Source organism: Porites lutea, chromosome 2 (assembly GCF_958299795.1).
Source record: "Porites lutea chromosome 2, jaPorLute2.1, whole genome shotgun sequence".
Classification (NCBI taxonomy): domain Eukaryota; kingdom Metazoa; phylum Cnidaria; class Anthozoa; order Scleractinia; family Poritidae; genus Porites; species Porites lutea.
Window position 1 is genome coordinate 52,452,153 of NC_133202.1, and position 21,923 is coordinate 52,474,075.

At 38.0% G+C, this 21,923-nt stretch overlaps 1 protein-coding gene across 1 annotated transcript; it reads left to right on the forward strand.

The window, feature by feature from the left end:
* The first annotated feature begins 5,551 nt into the window (after nt 1–5,551).
* Nucleotides 5,552–21,408, forward strand: LOC140929002 (DNA-directed RNA polymerase III subunit RPC4-like). Its single transcript, XM_073378815.1, has 14 exons — nt 5,552–5,739; nt 9,263–9,299; nt 10,211–10,286; nt 11,216–11,259; nt 11,574–11,604; nt 11,693–11,849; nt 12,109–12,184; nt 13,577–13,634; nt 14,462–14,591; nt 14,924–15,072; nt 16,259–16,375; nt 17,573–17,658; nt 18,708–18,768; nt 20,861–21,408. The coding sequence occupies exons 1-14, from the start codon at nt 5,658–5,660 to the stop codon at nt 20,972–20,974; spliced, it is 1,218 nt and encodes a 405-aa protein (XP_073234916.1). The 5' UTR covers nt 5,552–5,657; the 3' UTR covers nt 20,975–21,408.
* The last annotated feature ends 515 nt before the right edge of the window (nt 21,409–21,923 follow it).

A 21,923-nucleotide genomic window follows, 5' to 3' on the forward strand; every position in this document is an offset into this window, starting at 1 on the left:
ACCTGTGATTGGAAGATAAAAATAGGCCACTGGAAATAACACATCACTTGTATTCGAAGTTAAATTATACTGAAGCAGGGGTTATAGGATCCTGACTAAAGGTCATCTAAACCTCGGGCTGATTGTTCTTTGCCTTTTTTTCTTTTACTGCTTGGCTTTACAAGTGTAACATGCTCTCCTTGGTTTCATGGTGAGTATATCGAATCTGAAATACCTCAGCAATGTAAAAATAATGGTCACCTAAACAGCCTGGTTAAATCCCATCATGTCCTTTGGAAGAAACAAAAGTCCCCTTTTCAGGAAACCGAATAATCATTGCGTTTCAGCACGTAGCTGCGAGTACCATTTGACCTGCCATAGGGGGTGGGTGGGGTTGAGTTTTCGCAGAAAAAAATCTGTGAAGAAACTAAAGACGAGTCAATGCTTGTTTTAAGCTAAGAGTTACATGTCATGTTTACTCGCAAAATTTAGGGAAAAGGCGGTCCACCTGTAAGAGTTTGCTGAAATTAGCTCTTGTATTTACAGTTTGTGTACCTGTGGATAACATTTCTACATTGATTTATATTTTTTATTCATTTTTTTTTTTTGGGGGGGGGGGGATGGAGGGAGTTGAGGGAAGTCAATGACTAAACACTCATCTGAATGAATCTGAACTCTATTCCATACATTCTGTATTCTGTATTCCGGTGTATTCTCATTCCCAAAGCCCGTCTTTCTTGGTCACGTGCCCTTTTGTTACAACTTAGAGTGACTCTGGGGACGAGAACGCGTCTGGTGCAATTCCTGCATTTAGTATGAACAGCGGTATCTGCAGGAATCGCACCGAGGTTCAGTCAGGTGTACGTAGACATTGAAGCTCTGTTTATGGCTTTTCTTCAATATGTAAGTGGTAAAATCTAAGATCAATGTGGATGCAGACAAAAGGTTTCATCTCAGAATCACTCAGTGAAGTTATCCGATTTGCGACAGTTGAACTTCAACTTCAATAAGACATTGACTCTTAGCGAGTCAGCCGACTTCAAAAGAATACTGCACTGTTTGTCTTTGAGAAATATTTAATATTATATTGTTATATTGTATTTTCCTGTGGACTGTCTTTTTCGTGTAAAAACCGTTACTCTTGAAACGGCTAACGTAACGAATTGTCACGTCATCAGCACTGACATACTATTTTTATCTTCCAATCACAGGTCGGTGCAATTCCTGTATTTAGCTGCTAGTATAAAGACTGAGAGGATCTGGGTACAAGGTCTTGAGACTGAAGAAAAACAAACAAAATGGCGGCAAAGGGAAACACAAGAGAAGCTAAAAATATGAAAGAATGCACTTAAAAGCCACAGGAATGAGGTAGAATGATATAGCGATCTTATTTTCTGTTCAATGACCTTCATTTATTTTAAGCCTGAACGTTCTAGCGTACACGGCACTTAACAACTGTCTACAACTTTAATAATTTCTCGATAGCGGTCTTTTTTCACTGTTTTCTTTTTTTGCCTGCCCTGAGTGCCAGAGGTTCAGTTATCTTCTTTCGTGAAAGGGGGAGCTTTTTCTAACCGTGAGGGCAATTTATTTCATCTTAGGAATTTCGAGAACACACCTCTGAAGCCAGGAAATTTTTTGTCATGACGCCCTAAAACCTCTTCCGCTCCGAAATTCAACAAGGCATTAAATTGAGTCGCAGACACTTTACCGAATACTACGATAAGTTATGTCAGTTTTGTTACAGATCTTCGTGAGGTTTTTGACTATTGTTTTTCTATCTGCACACATTTTAACTGAACTCTGATATGCAAAAAACAATTTTTTTTTCTGAAAACAAGAACCAGAGAACACTATTTTGTTAATATAATTTGAGGAAACTTTGGTTGAAAATTAAACAGTTCCTTGTTCAGTTTAGATATTTTGTCACTTGATCTGGTACAGGTAATAAAATTATTGTCATCCTTCATCTACTTCACAGTTTTTAGACTTTCTTATTGGCTTTTGATATCTAACCCCTGTTCACAATGCTTCCGGGCAATATTTATTTAATCTAGCAAAGACGCTGTTATTAGTTCCCCACAAAAACAAAATGCCAAGTGAAAAAGCCCAAGTACAAGAAGGTTGGAGGTCAAGCAGCTGAGGATCAAAAACAAATCCGAACTTCCAGCTGGTGAATAAACCATCCTGGATCGGTCCTTACAAAGTTTTACAGTTGTCATTGATTGATAGTCTTTTATTTATAAGTGAAGAATAAGAAAAGGGGGGGAGGTGGAATGGGGGGTTAAAAGAGAGGGGGGCTTATTGTTAAAACTTTCATCCACTGAAAAGGAGGGCTTATTTGAGAGAGGGAGCCTTAATAGAGGATTTAAGATGCTGTTATTATTGGGGTTTTTTTGCCTCTCAGATGTAAAAAAAAACAACAACCCCGCTTCAATAGCTAGCAAAAGGTGAAGAGTGTTTCCATTGTTTGTAATATAGCAATCCAAAATGTATTTTCCACTTTGAAGTAGATTTGATTTTAAGAGCAAAAACTTTCTTAATCCCTCATGACTTTGGTTTATTTTACATATTACTTGGGGCTGCACTTTGCCATTGCAATGTGCAAATTGACTAAAGGCTAGACTCCAGTTGTTCAAAAATTTGATTGTCCTATCTGAGTTATGTGCACTGTAAGAGTTCCTATCTCATTTGGAGATAATAGATCCTTTAAGTCAAACATGCTTTGCTCGTCAGATGGGCCATTTCGTACTCTAATTGAGACATGACTTGGTAGTGGTGTGCTGATTATCGCTCATAATCTATCATTGATCAGAAACCTAAAGCACAGTGAGTATTGCTTATACAAATGTTCAATTGATTGTTGTGGAAAATTCAGAAAAACATTGTTGAAAAAAAATAAGGACATTAATACACCTGTGTTGTCTTTTTGATGGGCTCTTAATGTAGTTTATATGATGTTTAGTTGGTTTTTAAAACTATGTGACAGATAAGCCTCTGCTTGCAGGGTAGGTTTTTTGTTTTGTTCACATACAAAATTATTTTCAGTGTTGAAAGTGGCACACAGGGGTCACAAAACTATAATCTACTATGGATCGTTTTCACTGTCACGCAACGAAAAAGTAAATTGGAAACTGTCCAGTGGAAGAAGCCAGGAAAATGAAATGTTGTAAAAGACTAATTTTTAAACAACTTGTCCAAGTCTCAGGTCTTCGTAGCCCACAATTTCTGAGTTATTTGCCGAAACGTTTGACTCACCTTTGTAGAGCTTTGTATGGAGACGCCATATTGGTGCACCGTTTTGGTGCACCAATATGGCCGCCGGAAATCAACAAAAACATCTCGAGTTCACTTTTTCTATAAAACCTCTTTTTTTTCACTCGAGAACTAGCATACGTGCGCATAAACATATCTTCTAATACTTGAAATAGTTATACATGCTGAAAATCAAGAGGAGAGACTTTTTTTCAACGAGACAGCATTCCTATTTTGGTGTCACGCACTGTGAAAACTCGGAAGTTCAAACTGTTGTATTTTCGAAATGAAACATGCTACGGGAATGGAAACTTGTACAAAGATTTGCTTTTTGTTTATCTTCAACCTAGTGTAAATAAGAATTCGTAAAACCTCGCTATTTTAATTTTACCATTTGATGATGTCACTGTGAAAACCATCTATAATCGATTATCAGTTTAATAGTTGGGTTAATCTGATTATTTCTGATGATATGATTATGATACAGACACTATGACTAAGACTAACCAACACCTTAAAGTAGACTTTGGAAGTATTTAAGCCAGCACATCTAACAGCTGCCACCTCACAGCCTAACACCTAAACAAGCTAAAAGCCTTGCCTTGTCCCTGTGTGGCATTTTCCCAGGCCTTCTTGGTCAATTCATTTCAGTGATGTATCTTAGGCAAACTGAAGGGAAACTGTTTCACTGTTTCACTTGGGACCACGTGACCTGAAACTCATTGGCCGTGACTTGGCAACTAAAAGCTCACTATGCTACTGGGGACTCTGGCGCACAACACTTCAAAAGCCTTACATCCCTACATGAAAAATCCTATGATCAAGACGCTGCAGGCCCCTTCCGCTCTTGTTTATTCAGTGGATAGTGATATATGCACCCTTTGAAGCAGTTTATTTTTTTAAATCCAAGTTTTAGAACTGAATTATAGCTGCTTCATAATCATACCCAGCTGGTTTTGGAATACTATAATGCCAGCCACTATTTCACCTGGTCCACAAACCCCCTTTTCAAGCATATAGTGACAAGAACAACATGTACACTTAGCCTACAGTAATTAGAAGCTCAATGAACAGGTTTTGGTTTGACAGAAAACGTATTTATCTTAGGATCACTGTCACCCTATGTAAGGGAATCCGGAATCTGGGAAATGTTTCTCTTGGAATCTGGAATAAAGGTCAAGTACTCTAGATCCCACTTATAATTGGAATCCGGAATCCAAGTTCCACTGACAAAGAATCCAGAATGCAGTATCCATGGTGTAGAATTGAGAATTTAAGACTGTCAGATTTCCTTACATGGGCTGATCACTGTTTTCAACTTGATAAAATAAAAAGACATCATGTGCTTTCATTATTTTATTTTTGCAACTAGAAAGAAATCCCACAAGCTTCAAACATTAATATGAAAATTTTTCATTTCTGAGAAAAGGAAACAGTTTATTTTCCCAATGCCTCTGTATTTAGCTGTATTTTACTGCCAATGAAATGAGCAAATAATAATAAATTATAATCGTTGTGACACTGAAAACTGAATAAATGAAAAGTCAGGATTAAAAATATCAAAGGATATCGACACTATGTTTGGCTTCAATTTTTAGTTTTGTTTCGACATCTGCATCTCTCACTCTTCATCTCCCTTCAAAATCACCGTGGAAAACATTAAAAGAAGGCCAGGTTAGGCCCATGCATGTTACGATCAAATGAAAAAAAAATGTTTCACTCTGAGACAAAGCACAGATTATGCAAGATTTCCGTATAACCCCATACATTAATAATATTATGCATACAGCTATTGTTCAAAGAAAACAAAAGGCAGAACAATACTAAACCTTTGCAAACGGACAGCTAAATTTATTGATAAGCTGAAGCCTGGCAAGTATTCTTTCACATATCGGGAATCAAAGAAACAAATCTTAAGTAATTTAGAATCGAACACACAAACCAAATAGCACGAGCAATACCTCTACGCCTTATAATATTCCCAGCGATTACCATTTCACTATCACTATCTTCGAATCTTTGCCTTCCAACGGTACAGTCACAGTTTTCCGAACAATCAGACCTGAATTCTGTCCACAATTTAGGTCTCAAACACTGAAGCACTTCTCAGCCTCTACGAAGCCCTCAAAGGATAACCATCTTTGTTTTGGAATGAATAAACCAATGAGAGCGCACGTATGAACGCCCAACAGAATGCACCAATCAGCGATCGTTTTAGTTCGCTGTGTGCCAGGGTCTTCTCTCCTGCCTCCGCCATATTGGAAAGCGAGAAGACCCTGGGGACGAGGTTGGCTACTCAACATGCACGGTTAACATGCACGGCTGTCGCATGGCTGACTTGAGCAATTTCAAGTTATTTCAAGAGGTATATACTGAATAAGTTTGTGTGTATGCTTCCTCAATAATAAGTTAAGTGAGCACTCATGTCTGGAAATGAGAGTAACAAAAATAAGGAGGTCCCTCTTTCTGCGAGAAAGACTCCACTTCTGGGGGCAAGAGGCCGAGGTAGGCTCATGTCCGGCTCATTCTACTAAGATGTAAGCTTATATTTAAGCAATAGGAAACGTTTACCGTGTTTGCATAGCCTGAAATAAACACGAGAGGGGTTAGGAGAATTCGAGATGGTTATCCTCTCGGGTTTTCATAGCTTTCGAGAAAATCTCCCAACCCCTCGATTGTTTGTATCAGGCCGGCGATGCAAAAACAGGAAAAGTTTCTATTGTTTTTATAACTTCCCCGAGAAAAACTGCAAAACTTTTTGTTATGGCACTGATTGAAAGAGAAATTCTTGTACACAAAGTCTTGCAATCGTAATCAGTTTTTGTTTTACAAAAAAGATGCTTTCCAAAAGGAGCAATTTCAGAATGCCCGTCCACATCATTTTACATTTGTCAGAATGCTGTAAAGAACAAGGTATAACACAATACAAGGCACTTTTGTCATTAAATGATATGCAAAGAAGTGGCTGGGTATTCTAAAATTTAGCCTTTTTCTCCCTTAAAATGTCAGCTTGAGAGAAAAATATTGACACAGTATATACCTGCCAACTTTTTCTGAGATATAAGCGTGAGATTTTTATCCTGGGAGTGCTGGGATTTTTGAAGATGACACGATCATTTCCGAAGAAGTCCGAAGTCTTCCGAAGACATCCGAAGTCTGCCGAAGGCGAGCTCGCTCCCAGTGCTTTTCACTTCAAAAATCAGAGATCGCGAGGAAGATTTTGTCATTTATTCATTTTACACATGGTTCTCGTTCCTTACATGGGTCTGAGTTAACATATATTTGGAAATTGTGTCAAGCAAGACGGCAACAACTCACATTTTTCAATCAGGTGTGAGAAGTTGGCCCGCAAGCGTGAGCCGGCGTGAGATCGAAGTTTTCAACCCACAGGCGTGAGAGTTGGCAGGTATAACAGTATGTTTATAAAGATTTTCTAAGTTTCAACCAATGAGGGAATGGATAAATAAGTAAACTTGTGGAGTTTTCAACTTAAAACTTTTTCAAATTTGTGCTTGTGTGATTAGCAGGCAAAAAACAAAACATCTTGATGTAACAACCATGTTTACTTCCTCTCATGCAAACTCACCTCTCGCCCAATCAGAGCGTGCGTACTATCTTAGTTATTTTACGAGAAGTTCTCATTGAGAAGGGAAGTGCTGCCGTTAGTTGCGAAGCGAATAGGACAAAGACAGTTTGTAGAACAGTTGAATGTATAAATTCTTTTTTATTAAAGTCAATAACTTAGACTTGCTGGCATTATGAAACACTCAGAGCATAATATAAAAAATGAACCGATCACAATGACAAATATGCTTACATTCATATAACTCGCTAAGGTTTCGATGCCATTTTGTAATTCATTTTAATAATTCACGAAATTCTAAAACAACAGCAGTGCTGATAGGCTGTTTCTTCATCAAACAATCATCGTACACAGGATCAATGAGATGAGTTGCGAACAAATGACGTAAAGGCCAAAAGTTGTTTATTCACAGGTCAGGTAGATGTACAGCACATGCCGTTCACTTATGTAACTTACAATCCTGATTACCGAGATAACAATCTGTGTGACAAAAGAATACTTGCTATAACTAATCTTGAAACCTGAATAAAAAAAATAAACCGAAAAAATGTTCCGTACAATACGTCTTGAACTGTTCTTACGGTTTAGGCCGTTTAAAAAGACAGCAAGCATCCGATAAACTACGATTTCTGCACAGATCTTACATGAGAGCAAAACAAAATGGCGGGTTGCTCCTAAGAGAAAAACAGGCACGGCAGCTAAGCAAACCGCTGACTGCACAGCGCTTCAGTCACAGATGACCGTCGAACCATGGAACAATGGAACCATCGAACCATCAAACCAAAAATCTCAAATGGATCAAGAATATGGTCTGCTGCCGGCTGATGCCCGGCAGCAATAAAAAGGATTAGACTATGAGTAGTTCCCCATTTTCCCTCAGGAATAGTAGGGCAAGCAAAATGTGAGCACCCATAAAAATCACCCCACATGAGAGAGGCGAGAAGCGGTAGGGAGAGGGAAAAATGAGGGACTGCAGACAAAGCCCAAGTTTTTTACCCTTCAAGGCCAACTGATTTTGGAGTGTGAATTTCTGATCACCTTTCAAATCAATTAGGCACATCCAACGGGATTCCTTTTCTCATTGAGCCGTTATTGCTCTTGTTATCGCTAAACTACATGTCATCATGTTCTCGTGAATGCTACAGCCCACTTTCCAAATGATAATGATTATTTGCCAAATAAGTCTACAAAAAATGGACTACTCGCGAAGTCTATTTGAAATCTCCTGTTCTGTTTGTTCAGAAAAAAATGTAAGCTTACGCGTGTATTTTAGGAGCCACAAGCTTTTTGATTATCAAACGATCTCTTACCTTGTTTACAAAGTGATCAAAGCATTGCCAAGTTACCATAATCTTTTCTGAAGGCAGGAAGAAACAGTTTTCCTTTTTTTGTGATTTGGGCCCCTGTAAGAAAAAACCACACCTTAGAAAATATTTATGACATGCAAAACTGCTTTAAACATCATTGGTTTATCATCGGTTTACGTTTCCTGTTTTAACAAGAAAGGGGAAAACGTTTTGATTTTCTAGCGAACCTTGAGCTGGTACCGGAGGGTAATGTAATGTGACCATCTCAGAATAGTGCGATTTTCGACCAGCTTGAAGCTAGCCAGTACTTAACATTGTAAGTGAAGTTTCAGTTCAGGGTGATCTCATTGATAAGCAACTATAGTTTTGTTTCTAAGACCAATTTCACAGGAAAAACGTGGTAAACTGAGAACTATAAATTAATACAGTTGTGGCTAGAAAAATTGTATTCAGAGCGGGCAAATTTGACAGTTTTAAATTTATATCCGCTTGTGATTGCCAAACAGTCACACGTCACAAACTCTTCTGTTATACAAGCAATTTACTTCGTATTTGGGCTAATTTAAAAGTAATATACTATTTTTCAACTTTTTTCTAATGAATCCAAGCACCTTGACTGTAAAATGCCTGACAAATTTCTTTATCTAACACGTTATAAAAAACCACGCTTGTTATGTAATTCAATACGTCCATGATCGTGTTGTCTGTCATGTTGTAAAGTTTTGAACTTCATGCCACCGAAACTGACAATTTTTCTTCTTTGTTCATTTGCCATAGTGTTAGTTATAGACGCAAAAGCTTTTCCTTGCCATAGAAAGGCAAATGTTCCCTTGTACTGCATAGAACTCAAGAAAACCAGAAACAAACTCGTAAGCACTTCGCTCCAGGACATCGTTGTGAAGCAAAAGGTGTCATTGTTTATACCTGCACCTCTGATTGGTTTCGCAGGAAAAATAGCCAGTATCGTGACCATATATAAGCCAGTATTTTGTGTTTTTGTGTTTTCTGGTAGTTTTTGTGTCCTGATTTCATGTTTTCTCATACATATACATTGTGACAACTGCTAATATGGATCCCTGGTATAGATTTACATTTGTAATTTTCACTAATGACTTGATCTCCTTTATTTAACTTTCAGCCTTGTTCTCAAGACAGTTGCAAAGTGCATCGCCCAGGTACTATATGAGGCAAAATCAATAGATATTATTGGGACATAGAGGAAATCTCAGGGCATTGGCTGATATAATGTGAATTTTACTTAAGTTAGGTATAGAGGTTGTTTTATTCCTGGGGCATTGTTAAAGTTTAATCGATTGTTTGAAACATTATCAATCCATACCTGACCACCTCAATGCAAAAATGCAGAAAATTGAAATGCTGACTCTTGAATGCTGTCTTGACGACACTGAATAAAAGTTGGCGGACCTCTTTGGGAACCAACTTCCAATTAATTGCAAGCGTTTAATTTTTCCTAAAGTAACATCGGTGACATTTCCATATCCCAAGAGCTAGACTGGGCATTTTCCTCCCTGTCCCATTATTATATCTTGGCAAAATGTAATTTTAAAAAGGGTTTAAATTAAGACGTGAACCTCAAACCCCCGCCCCCTGGAACTGCAGCAGGTGTTAGGGACCTTAAGATCCGAGGACAGCAAGGGCAGCAAAAATGTTACAGAAAAAGTGAATTCACGTTCTTTCAATCTTCATCGCGATTACTCCAAGTCACTAACTTTTTCAAATGTTGGTGAATTCCTAAGATAACCATATTTAAGTTCAGAAATAAAGGGAAAATTTTGTCATTGCTTGTGTACTTCCGCTGTAAAACATGAAATTAGGCATTTTCACGTCATAGTTGTGCAGTGACGGTAAAGACGTGTACAAAAAAGTGTGATGCGTGTGCAAAATTGTTGTTTTGGTTATTAAACGTATTGCTTTTTTGACGTCCTTGTTGCCATCACTGTTGTTGGATCTTAAGGTTCCTATTGTATTGTGAATTACAGCCTACTTCGGCTTATATTTTGACTTTTAAGCTCACATTGCACGTCTTTGTTACACATGTATTACAGTGTTTAATGTTTTCTTTTAGTCCTGGCAGATTGCCATCATTAAGACCAGCTAGAGACTTGACTCTTGGTGCTGCAAGTGGAATAACCCCAGCAAAGGTATTTAATAAAACTACAGATAAAGTTCCTTGCTCAAGTGTATCACAAGAGTCCTTTAGCTAAAATGATCATGATGTGGAATCCTCAAGTGAATATAAAATAATTATATATCCTGTGACTGCTTGAACAGTTTTCATCAGCCTCCTTCAATTAATTCTATCGTTATTAAAGAAATAATTTCTTAATTTTCCTCTTTCCTCTAAGGAATAATTTTCAAAATTGAGGATAGAGTAAAATTAAGACTTAGTCCATGAGGAAATTGAGTAATTTCAGATTTCAGTGGACAAAAACCTTGTACCAGAATAATTTACATAATATTGCATCCTTTTTATGTTTTTCAAGGGCTAAAGATATAATAAGTTATCTGTAATAACACCAAACAAAATTTCTTGTGGGAGCTCAAGAAAATGAACATCAAATTTCACAACATTACATATCACACATGAAATTTTCAGAATTTTACCAGTGTTTTCACAATTCTTGTGCAATTTGACTTTCATTTTCTCTGGCTGCCGATGAGAAATTTTCTTTGGTGTTACAACAAATGACTAATTACATCTTTAGCCCTTGAAAAATATAAAAATAATGGGATATTGTTTAAATTATTCTAGTACAAAGTTTTTGTCCACTGAGAATTAAAATTGCCATACTCAATTTCCTGATGGATTCCATCTTAAGTTTCATTAAGTTAACCAGATGGCTAGTTGAAAATGTTATCAAGTGAAATTGAATCTAATGAGGGGCAAAATTAACACAGCAGGAGTTGAACTTGTCCAGACTGGTCGACCACATTGCCTCTCTCAGCCTAATAATTTTCCTTTTCTGTGTCAAAGCATAGTATTCCATGTTTAAAAGTGAAAGTACATGTGTATTTGTTGATTTCTTTCATCTTTGATTTCATTTGTCTTTTTTGTGTTTTGTTTTTATAGAGAACATTCACTCCTAATATCCCAACAAGGAGAATAAAGCAAGAGTAAGCCAGTCACAGTTAACATATATAAAAGCTTTTTTTTTTAATTTCAATTTAGTAGTTACTTTTTTCCTGGTTGTTCAAATGCTGGATAGCGTTATCTACTGGATAAATCACTATCCAGCGGGTAAAGTATTAGGAAAACCAATTAATACAGGTTAATAACGAGATCCATAATAACAATATTAAGTGGGTGTCTGTAAAGCAGGGTTTGAGTGTCTTGAAATCTGAGTTTACTCATTCCAGGATAAGGAATGTTTTAATGCAACATATCTTAAATTTTTCATAAATTTGGTTTTGTTTTGTCTTTTTTTTAGGCCAAGAGATGAACCTAACCTTACCCCAGAAGTAAGTTTTTTGTTCTTAGTACTATCTGCTGCCTATAATTTTTCAATTTGCCAAGAGAACTTTCTCTGACAGTTATATTTGTCATCAGAGATCTGGAGGACAAAGGCGGCAGAGAGGTGAAGGTAGAGGCAGAGGGCGTGGTGAGGGTCGTGGAAGAGGAAGGGGAGAGAGGAACAAGCCAACCATTGTCCAGTCTTCGTCAATCTTTTCTATGGGAGTGGGTCCTGTGGAAAAGCAGAGAGTTGGTAAGAGAATTTAACTGAATGTTTTCCAAGTAAACAAAGAGGTTTTTGGTTGTAACAGATGCCAACAACCAAACTATACACACTTCCTGGTGCTGTTTTAGTTGTATCTGCCATGTAAGTTTTGCATTAAGCAGGTCACCTGACTGTGAGCTGAAAAGGGCCAGTCACTAGATAAGCCATGGCTCTTAATGATAGGCCCATTGAAAAGCTTTTTGGAACATACTTCTTAACACACATTTGCTTTATGTCCAACACCCAGGATCATCCATTCCAAGTTATGGTTCATCTTCAGGAGGTGGGGGAAGTGTGTCCAGTTTCACAGTTAAAAAAGAAAGGTATCGCAATAATTTTGTTAATTAATACTGCGTCTAAATAAGGTTAACCAACATTATTATTCATTCAAAATATTTCCCCAATTCTGATTGGCTAAAAGCACATGCATAATTCACCATAACCAGTTACTGATGACCAAATTTGGAAGAATTTTTTGTTTAACAAGGAAATGACGACACAAATGCAGCCTTCTACGGGTTAATGCACCATTAACCGAGAAGACCTGGGGATGAGATTGAGTTGTTTTTGTTGTAAACACTAAAATGGCGGACGCTTCACCCGTTTCAAGAGTAAGAACTACAGCTGGAACTAGGTGAAATAATGGCTAAAAACATAGCAAAAACAGCAAGAAGACAACTCGGAGGGCGACATCTACTATCTGAAGAATATTTGCGGAGCTGGACAAACCTAAATGTAATCTATCAAAGATAAGCTACATTTTTAAACTAGGAATTATTTTGAATGAATAATAAAACAATTATTGAATTCGACTTTCGTATCATATGAAGAATTATGGAGATCTTGGAGGATGTTATGGCCGAGACGGATAACACCCTCCTCAATCTCCATAATTCTTCATAAGATACTCAGCCTCCTTCATTAATTGTTAAATAACAATAAATATTACATGCATGTACAACACTGACTTGTATACACCTGTACCTTATATATTACCTTGGCTGGAGCTGTCACTCAATTGAAACTAGTGAGTTGAGAATGAGACTCATTTTCTACTAGAGTGCAATTTATATAGCAATTTAAAAAAACACTTATTTCAAGATATAGAAGACAATTACTCCAGCTTCGCAGACCTGAACAATTCAGAAAAAATTTATATTTCTTCTTAACAGATCATTTCTCTTTAGAAACACACATATTAAATAAGGTAAAAGCATGTGAAATATAGAGATTACTGAAAACTACAGTTAATTTAATGTGTTAGTTTAGTTTTTATTATATTTTATTCTTTTTATTATTATTATTCTTTGTATTCTTATTATTATTATTATTATTGCAATAAAATTATTATTATTTTATTGAATAATTGTAATAACTATGTTATAATTATTATTATCATAATAATAATTATGATTATTATGTTCTCACTGAGATATTAACCCAGTAATGCTCTGATGACTCCATACAAATCCTTCTAAATTTGACTTGGGTCTAAACATTTAGACCCAAGCCAAATTTCGAAGAATTTGTAGGGCTAATATCTCAGAGGCAATTTGCCCCACAATGCTAGTTTTTTGCAAGTACACTTCTTGGATGTTGTTCTTTCAGAATATCCTGACAAATCCCGTAATTTCACAAATTTAATTTTTTATGACGTCACACTTTAGATATCTATTGTCATACAGTGGGTATGTTTTGAATTATTCTATTTTCAGTGCTAATGGGGATAATGATGAGGAATCTAAAAGAGTTCTTAAAATGCTTCAAACAAGTGTAAGATATTCCAGCTGTTACTACTTTGACTACTTATGCTACATTATTATTGCTTGAAAAGACCAAAATGACAGTAACATTATAGGTCATTTTACGAGTTGCCTCAAATGTCTGTTTCAAATCGAGGCTAAGTGGAAAGCCATTGATATAAAAATGTTTTTCTATTCTCATGCAAACTATTTTCATAAGAAAGGTTTTGAAATTGGCCTCAATTTGAAAATGAGAGTTTTTGGAATTCATAAATCGTCTGTTGAATATTGTACACCATCCAGTCCAAAAGAGCTGACAAAAACATATAACAAAGAGATCTGACAGGCTTCGTAACCATTCCACTTTATTAACTAAGCTCGTACTCTTGGTTCAAACATTAACAACCAACAGCATTACCGGCATGTTTTATGTGCTAAATGACTTTAAAATTACCAAAGAAAGATGCAAACAATATGTAAAGCACTGAAATTAAAAAAAAATTGTAATAAGCTAATAAACAACTTGTGTACATACAGTATGATCTCTACATTCCTGATCTAGCAGTATGCAGGACGCATGTCAAATATGAACCTAGTATATGGCCTCACTCTCCATGAGTTCTCCGTAGCTCAGTGAATAGAGTGGCACCTGTCCGGTGTTTGGGAAGTCATAGGTTCGAATCCTGTTGGGGACTCAGATTTTTTCTTTGTCCCACACTCGTGACAAGCTGTTTTTTTCATCTTCACAATTTTTGTGTTATTTTGATGATTTTTCAGGATAGCTTACTCTGTGATGATCCCAATGCTTCTCACATTCGAGACTAACAGTCTTTATGATTTTTATTCTTCTCATAACAGGGTGATATTGAAGATGATGACATGGAAAATGAGACTGGTATAATGCCAGTTCAATTACCTTTCTCTCATATTGCTCTAAAAGCTAAGGAAAAGCAAGCTGAATCTGCCTCAACGGAAGTTGATATAAAAGGTTTGTGTATCATATCCTGCTCTTGGGGGGATATTCAGATAAATTTCCTCAAGATGGGAATGAGGCCAAAGTTTTATACCCTCTAATACACTCCATCACCTCAGACCTTGGTCAGAAGAAAGTCCTCTTAACTATAGATCAACTGCTTTCAAGACAAGTCTGTGAACCATTTGGTCGTAGTTGGTTTCTTTTTTTTTTACCTAAAAATGAGAACTTTATCTTTGCTTTCTGTTCTTCCTTTGTACCAAGGTCTAACCCAAAAAAAGTCCTTGGACCACAAATTTCATGGTTTTTAAACCTGAGCAGCCCGATTTTTTTTGTTATCCTGATAGTGAAAAGTGAACCCATGGACATTGACCTGGTGGACGCTGAACAAGTGAAGTCAGCGGAAACTATCAAGAAACCAATAAAACAAGAAGCTGTGAAAAAAGAATTAATGGATAAAAAGACGCTTTCCAATCTTCTTTCCGCGCAGTCACTGGTATGTATGAGTGATCACGAAAATATCAGACTAATGCATACTCTTGGTTATGTTGCTTCTAGTAAAATGTTTCCTTTATACTTTTACAACTTACGAAAAGTTGTACATTGTTGTTACTTAAGTTTTGTGGGCATTCAATCTCGCAAACAAACGTGTTTTAAAAGGGATTAATTTCGGAAAAGTCTTCCTAATGAGGACAGACAGGTCTTCTCAAGATCTTTGTTAGCGATGCAACACAGTCTTTAACCTGCTTTTTACTAGCGAAGCATCGCAAGAGCAGACTATGAGAGTGTAGTGTCAAAGAAGACGAGAGCGGTAGCCGACCCATGCATACACAAGCAAAAAAGCCATCGTTTTTTACAGCCGAATGGAGAACTTGGCTAGCAAAGAAGTAAATTCTCTGTTTTTGTTTCTCGAACGCAGCTTCGAAGCACATTTAAATGTAAGCTCAGATTTTTCCTTTGTTTATAACCCGCTCCGTTTAGACAATTTGTATGGGGCAAGCCGTCACTTTTGTAAAACACTAGTTTCGGCTGCTAGTTGTAAACAACTGTAGAACGCACTCCCTAGGCTAGAATTAAGGATTTATTGGCGAGGCATTATAAATCACCTTGTGCTAATGCTTCGTTCCGTTTTCACACGGCATAACCTGAACGCATGCACATGCGCAAGCACTAGAAAAGGGTTAATTGGCTCTGGTGCTTTCAATCAGGTCTTTTACCTGGTGACATGAAGCGTTCTAATGCTTTAAATTCATTTTGGAAGCAGAGAACAACGTTACAAAAAATAAGGACCGGATCCTAATAAAGGATTTAATCAGCTATAAGTTTGAAAAGAAACAAGAGAGACAAGGGTGATTTTACGGTCGGGAATTATTTTTTGTTACTAATATTTCGGAAGGCACGGCCCTACTTCTTCAGGGTCTTACATACAATGCTAAGGTTAAGCTAAGACGTTAGAATTTGAAAATCAGCCTTGCTTCTTTTGTTCTAATGCTTGCTTCGATTGGGTTGGTTAAAGAGCTTGTCTTACTCGCGTGGATGGTAAAAAGTTGGAAACCTTAATCAGTAAGCGTCATGTTGCTCAACAGCCAAACAACATTACAAACTGACATAATCACCAGGCACCTACAAGAACAAAAGTAAAGCAATGCCAGTGAGCATGTCTTTTATCCCGCTTTTTGTAGACAGGAGAGCAGTTATTATTCTTCCAGTTTCCTGATGTGCTGCCTATTAAGACAGATGAGTCCCCCATGCCTGTAGATACAGAAGCATCCGCTGAACAGACGGCTTCTGAGGAAAAGGTTTGAGGACTGACTGCATAAGTAACTTAGGCTACCTTCAAACGGCACCGCCGGACCAATTTTCGACCTAGCCCGGGTGGCAGGTGTTTGAAATGAAAGGGGAAGGGGAAAGAAAAAATTGACTTGACACCTTGTTCACATAGAACTGACGAACCTGGTTAAATTTTGAATTTTATCAGAGGTTTTACCATCTGCCCATGCGTAGAGCGCAAATTAAGAAAACCCAAAATGGCGTCTCCCCGCTGAGTTACCACGCATCCATGCAACCACGCCTTTTCTGTACCCTAGCCTGTTCGAGGCGGTCAGATCGTGGGGGCAGAGCAAAGAGATGTGAGCAGAAAAAAGAAAAAACAGCGAAGGGGTGGGGTAGGGGGTGAGAGCGAAGTTTCCTTCCTTTTTCCCTCTCCTCTCTTCCTCCTTATTTTTCTCCCGCTCTCTTACCTCGTGCCGCACTTCACTATCGGAACTCCTGGAACAGGCTACTCATTCGCTGAGTGGGTAAAATCTCAGTACAATCCACTCCAATTACGCGCTCATATGCCACACGTTCACTTATCATTAACAATTATTCCTCGAGCCTGAATGGGCTCTGAGTCAATAGCCCATGGGGCCGAAGGCCGAATGGGCTATTGACTCAGGCCATCAGGGCGAGAGGAATAATTGTTTTAGTAAAATCCAACTACTTGGTCAAAAATATCGAGAATAAAAAAAAATTAGCTACTTTTTGCCGCAGAAAAGCTTTTGCTTTTCGCTACTAGTAGGCTATAACATATAGCCCAGTAGTAGCTCAACCAATCAGAACGCAGCATTGATAATAGACCACTAGTTGGATTTTACTAATTAGTTTTATCCCCGTATCCTCTCATTCAAAGAGTATGTTACGGCGACAATATGATTTTAGGATGGTGCGGATGAAACCAGTCGATGGGTACAGTCAAATGAACCTCCTCATTTGTATTACACCAACCGCATTTTTTTAGTATTTTTATAAGTTACAAATCAAAACTTGTGGACTATTTTGGGGGAATCACGGAGGTAAAAGGATCAATATATCAAACTTTTAATATCTTCGAATTTTTTTCCTATTCCGACCAATAAGTTTCATTACTTGTGAAACACTGATCTGGAAGCTTAGTTTAATATTTCCTTACTTCTCCCAGCTTAACGTATTGTCTCTCTGTAAATTTCCTCTATTAGCCTAAAGAACAAAAAAAGCTGTCGCTCAAAGATGCTTCCGAAGGATATATAGGAAAACTTCAATTGCTCAGGTCTGGTAAAGCAAGGTATGCAACTATTGTAACAGTTTTCCAGTTTCTCTTTGAATCCCTGCTACAACCAGTTGCAAAAATATTTAGACATGCACTCCGACGAAGAACCGACCTTTCTTACCTCAGATCGCTGCTAGTCGCGCGTCTATGAGATATAAAACTCAGCTCCCTCCTCTCCTCCACAGGTAGCTTAAGTAGGGACCTTAAGATCCGAGGACGGCGACGGCAGAAAAAACTTCGCTGAAAAAGTGAATTCGCGTTCTTTCAATCTTCATCGCGATTACTCCAAGTCACTAACTTTGTCAAATGTAGGCGAACCCTCCTAAAGTTGAATTCCTAAGAGCCATATCCAAGTTCAGAAAGAGAGAGGAAATTTCGACGTCGCTTGTGTACTTCCTCTGTACATCGTGAAATTAGGCATTTTCACGTCGTAGTCGTGCATTGATGGCAAAGAAATGTACAGAAAAGCGTGATGCACGTGCAAAATTGTTGTTTTGCTAATTAAACCTATTGCTTTTGTGATGTTGCCGTCGCCGTCGTCGGATCTTAAGGTCCCCTCGACGACAGCGACGGCAGCGAAAACCGGCGTCACTTTTAAAATGAATTCGTATTTTTTCAAACTTTGCGGCGTTTATTCCAATTCACTGCAAATGTGAAATTTAGGCGAATTTCCCGGGAGTTGATTTCTTGGGGACCGGACTCAAGTTTAGAAAGCGAAAGAAAAAAACGTCGTCGCTTGTTTACGTTCCCCATAATACGTGAAATTAGGCATTTTCACGTCGTAGTCTCGGCGAGCAGTGACGGCAAAGAAATGTACAAAAAAGCGTGATGCACGGCAAAGTTGTTGTTTTGCTAATCAAACTCATTACTTTTTTGCCGTTCTCGTTGTCGTCGCCGTCGTCGCTGCTTAAGCTCCCTAATTACCTTATAAGATGCGCGACGATTCCCGAACCTTTGGTTCGTTTTGCAATTTGTAAATCCTGTATGTAAGAGTATATTTTGCGTAAACAAAGAAAAGCATTTTTCTTTGTTACCCTGATTGTGCAGACGATTTGCTATTACAGATTATTACTGGGCGATGTATCGTTGGATGTCACCACGGGAACACCATGCGGATTTTTACAGGTAACTTAGATCGGATCAACCCTTGAGGATTCTGGGTAACGGACCACCTACCCCTCCCCTAAGACAAGGGAATTGATCCTTAGATTATTCTCAGTGATTTTGGCACCTTTGCGTCCTGCGTTCCTGACGCATAAAAATCCCCAAAGACGCAAAATAATTCATGAAATGCGTCTTGTGGGACCGGGCGCAAAGAACGATCGATCGATTTGAAGATTTTTTGGTAGAATATTCTGTTCGTGTGTTTTATGTGGCTGTTGTTTAAAGATGCATATTTATTTTAGTATTCTTTGTGCTACATTTCAATTTCAGTAAACTGTAATAAAGAGTTTTGGCGTCTGTGTCCATAAAGGCCCAAGCATTTTCAGTTTAGGACTCCTTGTTTCTTGAACTGGGACTCATTTGTTATGGACATACTCATGACTTTTCACAAGATGAGTCCCAAGACCTACCTTAACTATTTGTAACAAAATCACTGCATTCTACAGTTTAAAAAGTAACGTCTACTGTAAACAGTTCTGCAAACAGAAAGAGGAGGATCGTGTCCAGTGTGGAAGTTGAACAGCCTCCTATTTTACTTGTTTCTAGTTTGCTTATAAAACCAAATCCGATTTTGTGGGTGACTTCTTAGACGCGGTACCACAGGGGTTTTGGAAATTTAACTCAAGCGGAAGAAAAATAGAGCCTGTTTTCGGATATTTTTAAAAAACTAACCACATTCTACAGTCATTGAAACCTAGAAATCGTAAATAATTTCATTTTCGGGCCTGTGAAGTTAGGGAATTTTAGTGTAGGGTTTCTGAAGTTGTGTAAAATTATGTGCACATTAGTGATTCACTAAGAACTGCATATTTGCTACTCTCATCTTCAATAGACATAACGTCAAAATGCCAAAACTCACGCGGAACGGCGAGTGGTTTCACTGCATGCAAACTTTCGAACATTTTGACGTCATTTCTATGGTCAAGAGGATTATAGACCATGGAAAATGGTGGTCGATTTGTTTTTTACAATAACATTGACAGTTTTTGACGTCCATTTCCGTTGAAGTTTCTCGGAAAATCGAACGCGATGGAAAGAGAAAACAAACCTACCACCATCATCGACCATGGCTTTTGACCTGCTAGCGCGCGAGAATCGTTCAGTTTAATATTATTGTAAAATTTATTTTACTCTTTCTTTTTTGCCATTCTGGCGTAATGATAGACTTAGCTCCCGAGAAGGGTTGATATAGAGACGGACTTTCTTAACTGTTTTCCCTGGGATTACGGTATTTCCTTTATTAATCCAAGTTATCCCTCTCAAAATCGCCCCTCCCTCTTGTTCCCTCCTTAGAGTTAGCTTTCCTTGGGTAGTCTTCTCCTTTATGTGATAGATGTTTCTCTTCCGTAATCGCCTACTTTCCCTTCTTTTAGTCCTTTTGTCTTGTTTACATACATACATTCATAACCTTTATTTTAACTCGAATTTTAGAGTAGCTACACTATATAGCTAATATCTTCGAGAAACAAATTAAGATCTCTAAACTGAACAAAAAATACACACACAAAATAAGACAAAAATTTAATAGTGAAAACTAATCAAACGTATTGAGCCTTTGCACAGGTCGCTCAAAATGATTAAAAGTACTGTTCCTTAATTCTTCGGGAAGATGGTTCCATTGCTAAAATAAGAAAAAGAGTGTAGTCCATAGGTTGTTGTTTTAGGCTTGTTTAGAGTCAACATATGGGTAGCGCGCAAATTATAGGTTGTATGGCGAACAGTAAACATATTCCTTACGTAAGGTGGATACTCCTTAAAAAATAGACTCTTGTAAACTAGTATTGAGAAATTCTGAATGCGCTTGTTATAAAAAGAAGCTGCTGCTTTATACAACTTCTTGCAAGTTATAATCGAGTGAATCGCTTTTCCAAGTCCATTGCCCCACGATCTCACTCTCTTAGATTATTTCCCTCCTTAGAGTTTAGAGGAGTTAATTCGATCCCTGCAAGCTCCCTTAGGGCAAAACAGTGAACTTGACCCGTTAATTGTCGGTACTTAGAATCGTAAATGTATCCGGCTATATGAAAGTGTTTGTGTGTTTGTGTTTCTCTAGGATGTTGTATCTGTTCACACTGAAGACAACCGGTCAGAGATGATTTGCCTTGGACACGTAAAACATCGCATGATCTGTGCCCCTGACTTTGAGCACCTCCTCGCCGCATCATGAGTGCCAAACAGGGAGCTACTTGTTCAAGACTGCATGCATACTAATGTCGTTCGTTGTCATTACTGAATATGGTGGCTTGCGTTTTAGGAAAGGTTGGACGTGCACAGCATATTACGAAATACAATATGCTATACGGGGGCACCTGTCATTTAGTAAATTTGCGGTAAACCACTTGTTTATCGCTCAGTCAAGGATTCTGAATAGGTTTAGGTCGCGGTCAAGAACATAGGACAAGCCTTCTGACCATGATATCCGGTTTGTATTTTACAGATCAAGTGCTATTTACCCTTGATCGAATGGGCGTCAACAATCATTGATTTAATACGTCAATAGTCAATCTTCATTGAGTTAATTCGTTTTCACCGAAAAAAAGGACGTATATTTACCTGAAAAAAAAAAACAATAAATAAATAAATAAAATGAGCACCATCCTCCTCGGTTTTTATTTTTTGAGTCGTTGATTGTTCTTCCATTTTTAGAATTAGTTGGTTGTTGTTTGGACGTGCAAGAGCCAAGTAACATTGTGAAACAGTACTTTAATTGGGGGTATGCTCTGTGGCGGTAACGGGGGCGGGGAGGAGGAAGGGTCTCTCTTTGTGGGTAACTCGCTTGGGGTGTGGTGCACGGTTCAACAAATCTTTACCCTTTGATGTTTTCCCTACCCTCTTGAAAGGATCATTCAAAGCTACTTAAGTCTAAAATATGTAAAGTAACCGCTTTGCGCGGCGCTTGAATGTAAACAGAAAAAGTAATCAGAGTTTTAGGCTGTGTTCGCACTATAACGCATAGCTTTTCGCGGCGTTACGAAAAACCATGACTCCACTTTGGAGATCCGCGCGGGGCAGCTTCGCTCCGTCACAGAAATCGCGCCGCCACAACCGTTCGTATGTGTGAACAGAGGCCCTGTCCGGTTTCTTTTTCGGCGTGGCGACGACGCAACAGCTATCCG